Source organism: Mus pahari, chromosome 9, assembly GCF_900095145.1.
Source record: "Mus pahari chromosome 9, PAHARI_EIJ_v1.1, whole genome shotgun sequence".
NCBI lineage: Eukaryota > Metazoa > Chordata > Mammalia > Rodentia > Muridae > Mus > Mus pahari.
In genome coordinates, this window is record NC_034598.1 from 81,949,311 (window position 1) to 81,964,420 (window position 15,110).

General features: G+C 43.8%; 1 protein-coding gene across 1 annotated transcript in view; it reads left to right on the forward strand.

Moving 5' to 3' along the window:
• Positions 1–15,110, forward strand: part of Cfap54 (cilia and flagella associated protein 54) — a 287,635-nt gene that overhangs the window by 7,729 nt on the left and 264,796 nt on the right. Inside the window, exons 2-5 of the mRNA XM_021205638.1 lie at positions 4,066–4,171; positions 7,120–7,263; positions 8,722–8,893; positions 12,889–12,947. Of these exons, the coding sequence (XP_021061297.1) occupies positions 4,066–4,171; positions 7,120–7,263; positions 8,722–8,893; positions 12,889–12,947 (481 nt within the window). The remainder of the gene's footprint in view (positions 1–4,065; positions 4,172–7,119; positions 7,264–8,721; positions 8,894–12,888; positions 12,948–15,110) is intronic.

Here is a 15,110-nt window from a genome sequence, read left to right on the forward strand (position 1 = left end):
CTACTACTGTGAAGTTAGTGTTAGCCGCCAACTTGACAGAATCTCGAATTGCCTCCTTAAAACCTAGGAGACAAGCCCTTGTAAGACCTATGAGGGCTTCTCTAAGTGAGTTTACCTTCTTGGCATGTCTGTGGGACACCATCTTAGGTGGGAAGACTCAGCCTCTGTGATGCATTCTCCCCCTGAGTTAGCGTCCTGGACTGCACAGACTTGAGAACGCCAGGTAAACATGAGGTCTTGATTGTGGATGTGTCACAACCAGCCATTTCTCCATCTTGCCGCCTTGCCGCCCCCGCCATGATGGACTGTACCTTCACCTGTGAGACAGAAGAAACCATTTCCCTCTTAAGTTGTCTTAAATATCAGAGTATTTTATCACAGCAACAGGAAAAGAAACTAAGACACTCTACCTGTATTAGGTACTCATACCTCTTAAGTCAAGAAGTGAACACTATAGTTGAAGTGGTGGCACATGCCTGTGATTTTGCCACATTGGAGTGTGTGTGCCAGGAATATATTGGGTCTGAGGGTGGCTAGGGCTTCATAGTGAGACTCTGTGTTGGGAAGCCCTGCTAGTTAGCAGGTCAAAGTCTGATGCTGCTGGAAAGCCCAGAGCTCGGTGCAAAATGGTGGACTCTCTTTACTGGCACGGTTTCTTCTCTGACCTTGTCTGGGAACTCAAAACCTCCATGTCCTCTACCTTCGGAATGTCATGTAGCCTTGTTGAAGTAACAGGTCCAGCTTCCTTTTTCCTGATATCAAACCCATTCAGCAAGCACCTGAGATTCCCAGGATGTGTCCCCATGCTAATGAGGTATCTCAGTACCTTATTTAGCCTTCAGTCAATGACCTTTGCCCACACTGGATATTCCAACCACCTTTCCCCAAACTATATAAATCTTGATTGACCCCAAATAAAGTTGATCTTTCTCTCCGAAGCTGATCACCAAGTGTTGTCATTTCTGTTCATACACAGAGGTCATCTGAAACCCTGTTTGTCAACTCTGCTCCCTTTTGTCCTCATGGGCCAGTGGCCAATGACCTCTGGGAGAAGGGGGGGGGGGCACACCCTGCCTGTCTCCATTTATTTTCTACCTTGTTTGTAATGAGCTACAAACAAACAAAAACCAAAGAAACAAAGCTGACAGATCAATACAGCACCCTCTCAGGATTTATAAACAGCTGTAGTATTCTAGATAGTGTGATATTGATAAAAGGATATTGGGTAAATCAGTGGGGAAGAATACAGAGCCCAGACGTACAGTCTGTAGTTTGACAAAGGAATAGAGCTGAGACTGATTGATGCTGGAAATGCTCAACAACTACATGCAAGAAAGTGAAATGAGGTACAGACTGGCTCCATCCTGGAAATCAACTCAGAGGATCACCTGTCTTAAATGTAAGGCTCCAAACAGCAAGATTCCTAAGAGAAACTTGGGGTGACCTTGGATTTGGCAATTACTTTTTCGACATAATTCCAATGACATGAACAAGCTTTATTTGATCAAAATTAAAGATTTCTGCTCATTGTAAAGAATATGAAAAAAAATAGGCAGAATAGTCTGTAAGCTTTGTTGTTGTTGTTGTTGTTTTGAAACAGGGTTTCTCTGTGTAGTCCTGGCTGCCCTGGAACTCATTCTGTAGATCAGGCTGGCCTCAGACTCAGAGATCTGCATGCCTCTGTCTCCTGAGTGCTGGGATTAAAGGCGTGGATTATCACTGCCTGGCTAGGCTGTAAACTGAACACTTGCAAATTCCATATATGATAAAAACAAAACAAAACAAAACAAAACAACACCTTGTTTTCCACAATGTGCAATGGACTTAAAAAACAAACAAACAAACAAAAAAACAACAAAAAAAACAAACTCAAACCAACCTATTTTTAAAAATTGGCCAAAGAGCCGACAGACATCTCACCAAAGAGGTACACACAGATGGAAAATAAACATAAGAAGATGCTCCACATACAACAACATCGGGGGAACTTCAGATTCAAACAACTGTGAGATCGCCTACACAGGATTGCAAGGCTGAAATCCAGGACTCTGACAGCTCTGAATGCTGATGAAGGAGACCAGAAGCTTCATGCGGGAGGGGTTGCAGAATGGCAGATGTGGCTTTGAGGAAGACAGGTGATGATGTCTCAGAAAGCTATTAATGCCATCTAGTAACTGTGGCTCTTGGCACTTACCCAAAAGGGATTATATCCATATAAAGATTCTGCATGTGGATACTAATTTATTCACCCTCTCTCTCTCTCCCTCCCTCCCTCCCTCCCTCCCTTTTCATCACTTCCCCTTACTTTCCCCCCACCAGTGTGTGTGTGTGTGTGTGTGTGTGTGTGTGTGTGTGTGTGTGGAGAGAGAGAGAGAGAGAGAGAGAGAGAGAGAGAGAGAGAGAGAGGCCAGTGTTCAACTTTGACTGCCCTTCATCAAGAGCTATCTTTTGTTTTCTAGACAGTGTCTCTTACTGAAATCTGGGGCTTACAAATTAGGAAGTTACTGCCAGTGAATCACAGAGATCCTCCTGGCTCTGCTTCCCTGAGATCACAAGCAAGTGCCACGGGACTCGGCTGTTTACTTGGGTTCTGGGACTCCAACTCAGGCCCTCATGTTATTCAGCAAGCACTTTATTAACCGAGCTGCCTCCCAAACCCCAGATACGGTTAGCAGCTTTATCTATAGTTGTTAAAACTCATTAAGCAGCCACCATGTTCTTTATAAGGTTAGTAAAAAATAAGTGACAAACTTATCCAATCATGTAATATTAATTAGTAGAAGAAACAAACTGGCGAACCAGGGGAAGGCATAGAGGAATGTAGATACATACTCCTAAAGGAAAGAAGGCAGTCTGAAAAGATTATATACTATGTGGCATTCTGCAAGAGGAAAGTTAGTAGAAAGATCAGTGATTAGGGAAAAAGGGAGAAATGTTTAGGTGGAGCCCAGAGGAATTTCAGGACAGTGAAACATTGTATCTTGAAGCAGTGCTGATAAGTATCTTTATACATGTGTCAGAAGCTCATCAAAAGTACACCACCAAGAGTGAACCCTGCCAGAAATCTTGGACTTTGTCATTACCTGATGTGCTAGGGTTGCCTCATCAGTTGTAACAAGATACAGTAAAAAAAAAAAAAAGTAGGAACCAAAACAAAAGCTACATCAAGATTAACCAGGGAGGGGGCTGGAGAGATGGCTCAGTGGTGAAGAGAACTTCCTGCTCTTGGGTTCAGTTCCCTGCCCCCACAGGTGCCTCACAACCACTTGTAGATGGCTACGGGTCATCTGATGCCCTCTTCTGGTCTCCCAGGGTACTGCAAATACATGCATGCAAGGCAAAAACACTCATACATATTTAAAAAAAAAAAAAAAAAAAAAAAGAGTAACATAAGAAAGAAGCCAGTCTGCCGAGGAACACTGGAAGTCCTGACACAACCTGAGGAACTGAGCATGCGTGGAACAAACGAAATGCAAAGGAGAGAGGGGAGGGAGCTATAACAGAACATATACCATATGGCTCTCTCCTTGGCTCATTGGCTCACTTCTTTCTCGGGAGTGCTTTCTCCTTTATTAATCACCTGTCTCTTTCTATTCCATGCCTAACTTAAAAGGCATGACTTTTGCTCCATCTCCTGGCTGCTTCCGGGCTCTTTTCCTAGCCTGCACTACGTTCCTTCTTTTAGTAAAATGGTCCTTGGACTTCCTTCCGAGTCCACCTCCAAGATCTTTCTTGAGATGAAGAACGCCAGAAGGGCGGATACCCATAGAGGACACACAGCTTGCTTATGCCTGGGGAGGGAGACGGAGGAACATCTTTGGATGTTCTTCACTGTGAAGTTAAAAGCTGTTCTCAAAAGGAGATTTTTTAAAATGCATATAAAGAAGGGCTCCAGCAAACGGTGGGCACACGCTAGCTATAATAACGTTTGTTAATCCTTAGACGTTAACAATTAGGAATGTGAGAAGTACTCAGCACAAGGCAGATGTGAAAGGGATTGCCCACTAATTAATTGAGGCTGCCTGCTCATTCTGAAGATGTCTTTTCACTTCATGACTCTTACAGTGCCACCACGCTGTTTAATATCTGGACCAAATATGCCCCCAGGCTGCCGTCCGACTATTACAACGAGAAGCTCCTGAAGGTTGGAGACAGCCTCTGTCAAATAAAAGTAAGTGGTTACAAAACAGACAGAGAGCCAGCTAGAAACAAACTCCTTCGGCTACTTGGTATTTGGGGTGATACCCTTCCTAGTCTAAAGGGTTTAATTTTTTTTAATATTGGAAAACAATATGCAAACAAGCAAAACTGTAATGGGGTATAGTAACAGCCATAACAACTACAAAGTCTGCCCTTTTGTTTTGTATTTGGAAGTCTCCAGGTGGTTCCTTCAGGGACCAAAGAGGGCCTGGGATGGGAAGGCGGCTCAGCTCAGCAGAGGGTGTGGTGGACCCACAGCAGGAAGTGCTGAGGCACCGTGTTCCTACCTTACACAAAGGAGCCCAGACACCATTTCCTGTTGTTTTTCCCTAGGCCTGTGGCCTTGCCCTGTCAGCCCCTCAGGCCAATGGCCTGGCTGTTCAGTGTCCTGTTTTAATGACTTTCAGTTTTCTGAATATTTTTGCTTTACCGTGAGTCTAGCAACTGTGGCATATATGCCCAGTTTCCGGCTCAGTGTTATACCAGAAACTGAGCATGTACCATAGTGTGAGTTCTGTGTCAGGGTCTACGTTTTTTGAAGGTCATGGACCTGGACTTAGCTTGATAAGACCCTGCCAAGGCTGGGCTTTCAGTTTGTGAATCTGGGAGTTTAACCCCGTATCTCTGGCATAAGTCCAAATATAGCAAGTTCTATTCAGTGTTGGACAAGGAGTTAATTTATCCACAGGAATTTTAGGCCAGGCATGGGTGGTGTGAGTGAGTGCCTTCTCAATTTTTTCAGTTTCCCAGCTTGATTTTCTTCCTGTGTGTCTATTTCTTAGACTTTTATCTATGTATTGGGAGACAAAGTTACCAAATAGAGCATGGTTTCTCAGCCCAGGGGTCCCGACCCCTGGGCTTGTCACATATCAGCTATCTTGCATCTTGCATATCAGAGATTCATGTTCCGATTCAAAACAGTAGCTAACTTAAAGCTATGAGGTAGCAATGAAATAATTTTATGTCTGGGAGTATCTACAGCATGAGGAACTGTATTAGAAAGGGTTTCAGTGACATTAGGAAAGCTAAGAACCACTGAAATAGAGGAGGTACAGAAAGGCTTCAATGGAAAAGTACACTTACCCCGGGTAAGATAAAGAGATCATTTTTTTTCTGAAGCGAAATGTGAGTGGTCATGACCTAGGGACATAGATTCAGGTTCTCCCAAATCAATATGGTTAACAGTTTCACGAAGCCTTTATAGTCATTTATGACTTTTTAGTCTTACACAAAGACACTTTTCAAATAAATTGGTAGAAACACGAGGCTGGCAGGTCACAGCAAAATGGGACATCTGTGCAAGCCTCAGATAACTATCTGATGACATATTTAGCCTTGTGGTTGGTGGCAGTTCTGGGAGGTCTCCTAAGTTAACATATTCCAAGTGATTTTACCTGGTAGTCAAGTCACGAGGATCAAACACTGAGGCAGGCAAGGGATGCTTTAACGGGGCTAAAAGGTAGCCCAAGATAAATTGTAATTAGACTCTGGACCAGCAATATCAACCTCTCCTCAGCCCCGGCAATTCTAATCGCCATCAGCCATCCAGATGTTTCTGTCTAAGGTGCCTTTCTTTCCGGGACTTTTTCACCCACAGAACTAATTGGATCCTGCTTCCTCTACCTAAATTAAAGGAAGTCTTAACTCTCCAAGCATGTGCCATGATTCTTACACAATTGAAAACACAGGGCTTGGGGGGAAATAGGTGACTTCCAAGCTCTATTTCTGTGGAGTGGAGTGACAGCTGATAATATAACCTTTTTATCTTGTTACCTCCGGGATGGAGAGGCCGACATCATGTGGTAGAGATGGCTAGTCTTAGGAGCAGTGGGTGAGTGTGGAGAAAGCGTGTTAGACCCCGAGGGAGCCAGCTGACAATGGGCAGTAGGTAGCCAAGGAGCCCCATGCTTCTGATAGATAGGCATAGGCAGAGTGCTTTCATTTGGATGAAAGAATAAAGGGACCAGTTATCTACTTTTCAGTGATGGAAAATGGGTCGCTGAAGGTGTTTATCATCATGAAAAAGAACTTGAGTTGGTATTGTCATCAACTTCTAGATTATATTTATATTTCAGTTATAGCACAGGTAATCTCGTGGGATGCTGTGGTTTTTGAACCTATTTTGGGTTTATTATACAAATCCAGTTAGAATGGGAAAGATTCAAAACCAACCAGTGAGAAGACAAACAAGTCCATAGAAATAAGAACAAGCAATGCTTGATGATAAGAACAGAGCCATGTTTGATGGTAGAGACCCCCTCTGGAGGCTAGGCAGGTGGGCAGCTCAGAGCCAGGCCAATGGCTTTCCCTTGAGACAGGGCTACAGAGGACGAAGGTGTGGAGGAGTTGCAAAGGACTCAGCTTTCCAAATGCTACTCCTGTTTCCCACTGACACTTTCCAGGTTAACCATTTGCTGTGGGTGATAGACACCAAACCCCTGACTCTGTAGCAAGGTTTACAGCCCTCACTCTTGAACTGAGCATGTGGGCCTCCATGAGCAGGGGATGCTGGATTTGGACACTTAGATTCCGAGACTATGAGATGTTGAGGGCTTTACCACCTACAGAACAAACGTGCATCGTCTCATCACGATGGTCATGAGAGTCCCATATTCCCAGAGGCCTTCTTCTGAGAATTCAACACAAGAACAGAAATGCCTTGCATAGAGAGTGTCTGCCACTTTACATACACTTGGGAAATGATGCTAGTCACAAGGTAGTGTAGAGCTTGCAGTGTAAAGAAATGGACCCTGGGTACAAAAGGGTAACATTTATTTTTCAAAAGTTACATTAAATCACTGGCTGTATTTGTCTCTGGAAGTAGTAGCAACCCACACTAATATGACTAAGGATACTCTGACGACCACCCAGTCTTAAGACAACATTTTGAAACTGTAACCAGGCCCTCATTTATTTCAGGAATACAAGCTGGCTCTTCTGCAGTGCTATGGGCGGTATCTCCAGGAGTTCGTTACTGATTTCGACGAGCAAAAAGAAGACGTAAATCATTTCAAAACTGTCTTCTTCCCAAAAGGCTTTGGAGATGAAACGGCCAGACTCACAGTAAGATGGGAAAAGCAGCTAAGGGCCCCTCAGCTGGTGACCAGCTGTGTGATTAGTGGAGCCTTTGGCTGACAGTGACCAGGTTGCTTTCTCCGCCTAATAAGGCATCTGGCTGTGTCCTGAAAGTTGTCTGATACAAGTTTTGAGGGCTAGACAAGACGGGGCATTCACCAAACTCCAGTGGTTATGTCAGTATAAGTGCTAGTTCACATGCTATACATGCTAGCTAGCACTGTTGTTAAAATAACTAATACTTGTAGGTACATTCATTTACAAAGGATTTTGGAAAGCATATTGGATCCTTAAAACAGGTGCTAGATCTTATTATTGTTCCATCTTATAGGAGAGAAAAACAAGGCTTCTTATATAGGTGTTGTTAAAAAAAAAGGGGGGGGTTGCTCTTTAAGCATGAACATAGATTTTTCATAAGAAATTTTAAGCCATATTTTTATTATATCAGGGTTACTTTATATTCATAGCTTGCATTAATTTACTAGTTGAGCACCCTCCCCTAGCCCCGCCTTGCTTCACAACTTTGCTTGGGGCACTCGGAGCTAAAGGAGTCCCTGATAGGAGGATGGGGCTGAGAGCCCTGTCAGATTTACCTTCCCTAAGATTCTCAGTAATCTGGCCTTGTTCTGTTCCCTTCCAAATACCCCAGGTGTCTTTATGGGGATAAAAACGCAAGCCAAAAGAAAAAAAAATCATGCCAAAGTGAGCTTTGTGCTAGGTAATGTCTGAAAGCACTGAATGAATTTACCACCTCAGAGCAACCTTATGGCCCTAAGAGGTGGAACAATTTTGCCTTTTTACTGATAAAAGAAACAAGATTGTTAGAGATTAAGAAACAAGGCCAGGGGCTGGAGAGAGGGCTCTGCAGCTAAGAGTCCTTACTGCTCTTGCAGAGGATCTGAATTTGGTTTCCAGCACTCAGTCATAACACCCGTAATTCCGGGGTGTCTGATGCCCTCTTCTGGACTCAGCCACCATGACAGACACCTGAAGCACTCCTAACATTGCCTGTGCCTGGAACATTTCGCTTCTGCCATGAGCTAAGGCTCTCTCTCTTTTTCTCAAGTCTCCCTTGGAATAGTAGTGGTCAATCAACATTTGCTGAAAGCATTCTATAAATTGAGACAATCACATTTGAGTTAATAAAGAGGTTAAAATGCTCTTGGATGAGATTACAAATCTTGCTGAATGGTAATGAGATAATAGGGTAATGGGATTTCAGTAGTTTTGTTTGGGATTTTCTTTCGCCTCTGGAAAGCTAATCTTAACGAATTTTCTAATGAAGCCTGTCTTGTATTTCTTTGCCTGCCAATCCATTAAACCAGTTAAACACAAAGGTTCGAATTTTAGTTTTTTGGTTTTTTTTGTTTTTCAATATCTTTAAGAAATGCTTTTTTTGAATTATATAAGCCTGGTTTATATTCATATATTTTCCATGTCTTTCAGTTTCATGCTTTGAGTGGAAAAAATATTTGCAACTACCAGCTGGTCTGCGAAAGCGATGCCAACTTGCAGAATGAGGAGTCTGTGAGACAGTGCATGCACATCTTGTCCTCCTTTAGGCTCATCATGCAGGTGGCTCTGCCTCAGGAGCACCTTTGCTGGATTATCTTCAACGGTGCGAACCGAGATGTTTTACTTCCCATGTCTTTCAGATGGCTATTTAAATGCCAAGTTTGATGGTAACATGGTTTTGTGATTTAAGATGTCCACGTTTTTATATGTACGTTTTATATGTGAATGTAAATACATATAGGTATGATAGAATAATTGTATTATTCTTATTTTTTTATATTTGGATTACATTTTAGCTTGCCTTCACAAGTAGGACTTTGGGGGTCTTCCCCAAAGGAAGGAGCAGTGGCTATGGGGCAGTTGGTTTCATGTCTATGAAAAGTAGGGACCGTAGTTGATAAGCGGGGGAGACACACGGGGGCAGACCAGCGGTAGACCGAGACTAAGAATCATTCGCTTTCTCTGTCCTCTCCTCAGAGAGGACGCCAGGGGTTCTGGCTTTCTACATAGGGACATTCCCCTTCGCCCAGCTTGCTTTTGAGTAAGGATCTGTCTGTCTGTCTGTCTGGCTGGCTCTTCAGTCAGTGCTGAGGCATTGCTTGCAGAGTGGAGCAGAGCTGGGGCCAGTGCAAGGCTGGGGTCTCTGGAGGAGTAGGAATGGTATACACTGTCTTCCTCAAGATGAAAATGTAACGTAGTGACATAAACCTGTAACCCCAGCATTTAGAGGCTTAGGCAGGAAGACGAAGAGTTCAAGAGCAGGAGGGCCATATGATACTCCCTGACTCATAAATAAATGAATGAATAAACAATCCTCCGACATCTTTTCTCTTATGTCTTTCCTCTTGAGAAGAGAGAGAGAGAGAGAGAGAGAGAGAGAGAGAGAGAGAGAGAGAGAGAGAGAGAGAGAGAGAGAGAGAGATATTGAGTTCTGTATTCCCATTTCCTTTGTCTCTTTTCTGGTTCTGATCTCGGTGTTTCCTGGATCCCCTAGTCAATGCTATTCTTGTAGAATCCACCAGGTCCCAGGATGTGACTCTGACTCCCCGTATATGTCCCTATGGAGGGACACCTAGTCAAACAGTTCTGCCATGACCATCTTTGCTCATCACGTTTCAAAAGATTGGAGGCGTAGTTTCTGGGATCTGTATCCAGGAGTGGAGCTGCTGGGTGGTGGGCCATGCATGTTCTAAATGTGGTCTCACTAATTAGTGACCCCGGCCTAGTGTAGCCATCTAAGACTTACTGAGTGCTTCCTCCCCCCCCCCCCATGAGCCCAGAATGGCCCTAGGTGTCTGGGGAGCAGGGACAGATAGCAAATAAATTCTTCTGCCTACTCCTGCTGCTGGAAGACAGCGGTGCCTCAACAAAATAGTGTCAGGTGGTGCTGTGGCCACAATACTCAGGAGAAGGCAGCAGATAAGGAAAGTGGAGGTCTGGCTAAGGGAGGGGGCAGGGCTGGGGATGTGCATAAAATGCACAAGGAGCTGAAAGAGCCAGGGCCATAAAGCACATGAACTGTTCCGGGCAAAGCTGGTCCAACTCTGGGATTAGCCAGTGATCAGACCCCAAGGTTTTTACAGTTTGCATTCTAAGCAGTCAAAACTACGCATTTGCTAACTCATCAAAGTACACTTAGCCTTTTATTATGTTGACAGCATATATCATTGGTTACTTAAGATATCTAGTCTTGACTCTTTCTGAAAGATTTCAAATATTCTCAAGTAACTGAACTCAACTAACCTAGCCTTCCAGATGACTTTGACAGTGGCTGTCTTTGATGAAAAGGAGACCTTTGATTGGGCTCAGTAAATCTGGATTTGGCTAAAAAAAAAAAAAAAAAAAAAAAAAAAAAAGCTGGCTTCCAAAATTTCCCTGAGTTCATAGATTCCATCTATGTCCCATCTTGTCCCATCTACTCTTGCCCATGGCTTCTGCTGTGCAACTTAGTGAGCCCAGGCCCAAATCCTGAACCATTAAAGAAGAACTTAACCGTGGTCAGGATGAGCTAAGACAAGGTTACAGGCATGGTTTGAAACCTAGAAGAGCCTTTGTAGTTCCTGAGGACAGCCCCCTGCTGCTGACATGTTTTTCCAGGTGCCTGGCTTGAACCCTTGTCACATGCTCTGCTGGACAGACTGTGTATCCTGTGTGCTTTGCCCTAGTTGGTGACTGTGTTTCCTTTCTACAAGGAACCAGTCATATTGCATCTCCCCACCCTGTCTATATAGTGTATATGTGCTTGTATGTGTAATATAATTGTGTGTGTATGTGTGTTGTGTATGCATGCGTGTGTGTGTGTGTGTGGTATATGTGTATGTATATGTGTGTATAGCATATATATGTGTACATATGTGTATAGTATAGGATATATGTGTGTCTATGTATATGTGTATGTGCATGTGTGATATGTGCATGTGTATATAGCATATATATGTGTACATATGTGTATAGTGTAGGATATACATGTGTCTAGTGTATATGTATGTATACATGTGTGTTTGTGTGTGTGTGTGTGTATGTGTGTGTGTGTGTGCTCACACACACTCTTGTGAATGTAGTGACTAGTGTCAGGGAGGTCTTCCTCTATTGTAACTCACCTTTCTCTCCCCTCCCAGGACTGGGCTCACATGTGTATGCCATACACCCAGCTAGCTTAAGGCCTCTTGCTTGCAAAACTGGCACTTTACCCACTGAGCCCAAGAGCTGTATTTTTATCACAGCCAAGCCGAGGTGCATAGAATGGCTTTGAGCAGGTTCTAGCAGTGTGGCCTCCACCATGGCGGATCTTAAATGAAGGTAGAGAGCACTCAGTCTGTCAAGTCCCTGGCTGCTGAGAACCAGTTAATTGTGTCCTCCGTGAGACTTTAGGCGCTGTAAGGACTTCAGGTGGCATTCAGTGCTTTTGTTGCTAATGCATCTAATTGATGTTTGCTGCTCTCACAGATTTTTATTTTTTATTTTTTAAATCAAGGAATGCCTCTTGGAGCAGATGCTTTTAGAGTTGAATTTTGATGGTTGTGAATTTTAGATCAGCTACTTTGTAGAAAACAGTTGGACTACGTGCCATTACAAGCCAAGCCTTTGAAAAGCGCGAGCATTTTCTTTTCTTTTCTTTTTTAATTTTTTAATTATTATTTTCTTTATTTACATTTCAAATGCTATCCCGAAAGTTCCCTATACCCCCGCCCCCTGCCCCTGCCCTGCTATCCACCCACTCCCACTACTTGGCCGTGGCCTTCCCCTGTGCTGGGTCATATAAAGTTTGCAAGACCAAGGGGCCTCTCTTCCCAATGATGGCCGATTAGGCCATCTTCTGCTACATATACAGCTAGAGACACAAGCTCAGGGGGAACTGGTTAGTTCATATTGTTGTTGCACCTACAGGGTCGCAGCCCCCTTCAGCTCCTTGGGTACTTTCTCTAGCTCCTCAAAGCGCGAGCATTTTCAATCAGGCTGACAGCACGAGCGATCGTGTCCTTTACCTACAGTTGGAGGTCTGGTGACTACTCTCTCTCCCATCCTGCCTCCAGTCTGCTTCCCTCTTGTAATTAATTGCCCCCCACAAAAATCAGACTGTGATGGTAGTTTCTGTTAGACTGACTCTAGGGAATGAGTTAGTAACGGGGTGACTATTATCTGAGGCAGGCAAGGGGTAAACACAGCTGCTCAACTGTCTCAAGTTTTAGACCACACTGGACCTCCTTCTTGGTTAAATGTACCCTAATATTATTCAGAGATAAATCTCTCGTTTTCAACCATAAGGAAGTCACAGGAACAAAGAATATAATAAAACCGCAAGGTATATATAAATTACCCACTAAAATATTCTCTCCAGTATATTTTAAAACTCGCAATGCCATAAAATGAGACTGGAAGATCGTGGCATCAACAGATTTAAAATATGATCACGTTGGTTATTTCTGTGATTTTTGTGCTGAAGCGACAAGAAAAATGATAAGGCTGATCACCCCCTCCCATCATCAAACCTCAGGAGAGTGATCGCTTGGGGCATGGCAAACCTGAGCCATAGAAGCTGCACTATACAGTCTCAGCCTTTCGACTGCAAAGCATCCTGATGATCTTTCTCTTCCGCAGGTACCCTTTACATCTACACCATTTGCCGGAAGCTGATGGTCATAGGACGGTCTTCCATGGTATGTGATGTAACGCTTTTCCCTCCCAGCTTTCTATACCATACATACACTGCGTGCTGAGCTGCACAAAGAGCATCTAGGGGATCATTTAACAGTGAATACATGTGATCAAATGTGTCCGTCTTGACTTTAATAGTAATCATGCAAAGTGAGGGTCATATGTAAAGAATGAGGGTTATCAAACCAGAGAGGTGGTTCAGTGGTTAAGAGCACTGACTGCTCTTCCAGAGGTCCTGAGTTCAATTCCCAGCAACCACATGGTGGCTCACAACCAACCATCTGTGATGGGATCTGATGCCCTCTTCTGGTGTGTCTGAAGAGAGTGACAGTGTAATCATATTAAAGAAAGAGTAGGGGATTATTAATGTTGTATATTCTAGTGTCTCTGTGTGTCAGGCATCACATCTGTCATACTTGATGCAGACCATGTGACTGGTTACTAGGAAAGGGGGTTCTCCGTCCTGGCTGGCCCAGGACATTCCTCTTTATGTTGTCTGCCCCATAGTAATCATTAAAAGTCCCCTCTCTGTGTCACTCTGCAAGGTGTCTTGGTTTGCAGGATGAACTGTATTGTGGAGTTCTGGGACTTTTTACTTACGACTCATGCTACTTGGAAGAAGCACCCCGACTCTCTAACTCCTCCTGTAGCTGTGGGCGAGGAGACTTTAAATTATCATTTTTTTTGTATGTACATAGTGTGTGTGTATTCATGCATGTGCAAATGCATGTGTATTTGCAGGCCATTCGACTATTTGGGTTCCACACTTGGGAATTCTGTCTACCTTCTTTGAGACATTTTTCGAAGGCACTCCACTAGAATAGACTAGCTGGCCAGCCTGCCTCAGGGATCCGCTGCCTCCAGATTGCCAGTGTGCCAGATATGAAGCACGCACCATCAGGGCTGGCCCTTCCCCTGGATTTTGGGGCCCAGGCTCAGGTAGTCATTGTTCCAGGGCAAGCACTCTGCTGGCTCAGCCATCTGCTAGTCCCAGAGACTCCAACTTACATAATCCTTACTTCCTGGGACTCGCTGAGCCATTTCAGCACGAGGAAGCCACTGTCAGGTCTATTGATTTTCCCCACAATGCTGGTAGCATGTTTGTTGTCAGAAGAGCTGTTTATTCCCTGCATTCATTTTCCAGGCATTGGAACGTAGGCCAGGAAGGGCAACTCTACTCCCATGTTGACCTGCTGGAATTGCTGTTGGCATGGGAGCATGGCATTGCTCCCTTATGAGTAGACAAATGCTTTGGAGAGACAATGCTTTTTATATTTCATCAGACCTAGCCATGTATCTTAGAGCCAACAACATTTAAAAAATAAAAATAGAAGGCATGATATTTACGTGCTTTCTGGATAACATTAATTGTATGTTCGCTTTCTGTTTGGTTCCTCAAATTAAAAAAAAAACAACAAAAAACAAAGACTATTACTGATAATAACTTGAACAAATTCTGGGCCAGCATTTTGAGTACGAATTAAACAGAAGCGAGGCTGTCCCACATACAATAATAAGCTGCTCTGCAGATTCTGCCGCCCATGCTGCTTGTAGATGCTGTCGAGATCCTGAAACAGAATTTACACTTGCTGTGTTAACAAGTACCGCTCCACAGAGCCACCATGGCTTGGTCTGCTCTAGAGTGTGCTTGTCAAGAGCCCTGAAGGGCACATCTGTCTGTATCAGCAATTGATTGTTAGTGCTGGTCATTGTTAACATCAAGAGGATCTTAAACCAATGTGATAGTCATCTTAAAATAATTCATTTACAATCCACGCCAAACGTCTCTTCTCCCAGCCTCATGGGACTTGAGTTTGTCTCGGACAAAGTACAAGGTAGAAGAGGATAGCTGAGTAGTCCCCAGCCTATGGGAAGGGGTTTGGGGCAATGCTGCCTGCAAGGACTTAGGGGTTCTGCCACTGTCACCTGAGGATCAGATTAGGCTCTTTCTCATTTGTTCACTGTGGCAAGCTTCAAGGGAATTAATTCTTTTTTTACCCAGAAATTCCCAAGTCTCCACACAGTATTTTCACATAGTTTATCTGAGGCTGCACATGGGCAGCTCCACTTAGTGGACATAAGCCCTGGAAACCCCACTACATAGGGAGCCTACAGGCTCTAGGGAATTTTGATTTGATAGAGCTTGTCTGTTTTTTTTTTTTTTT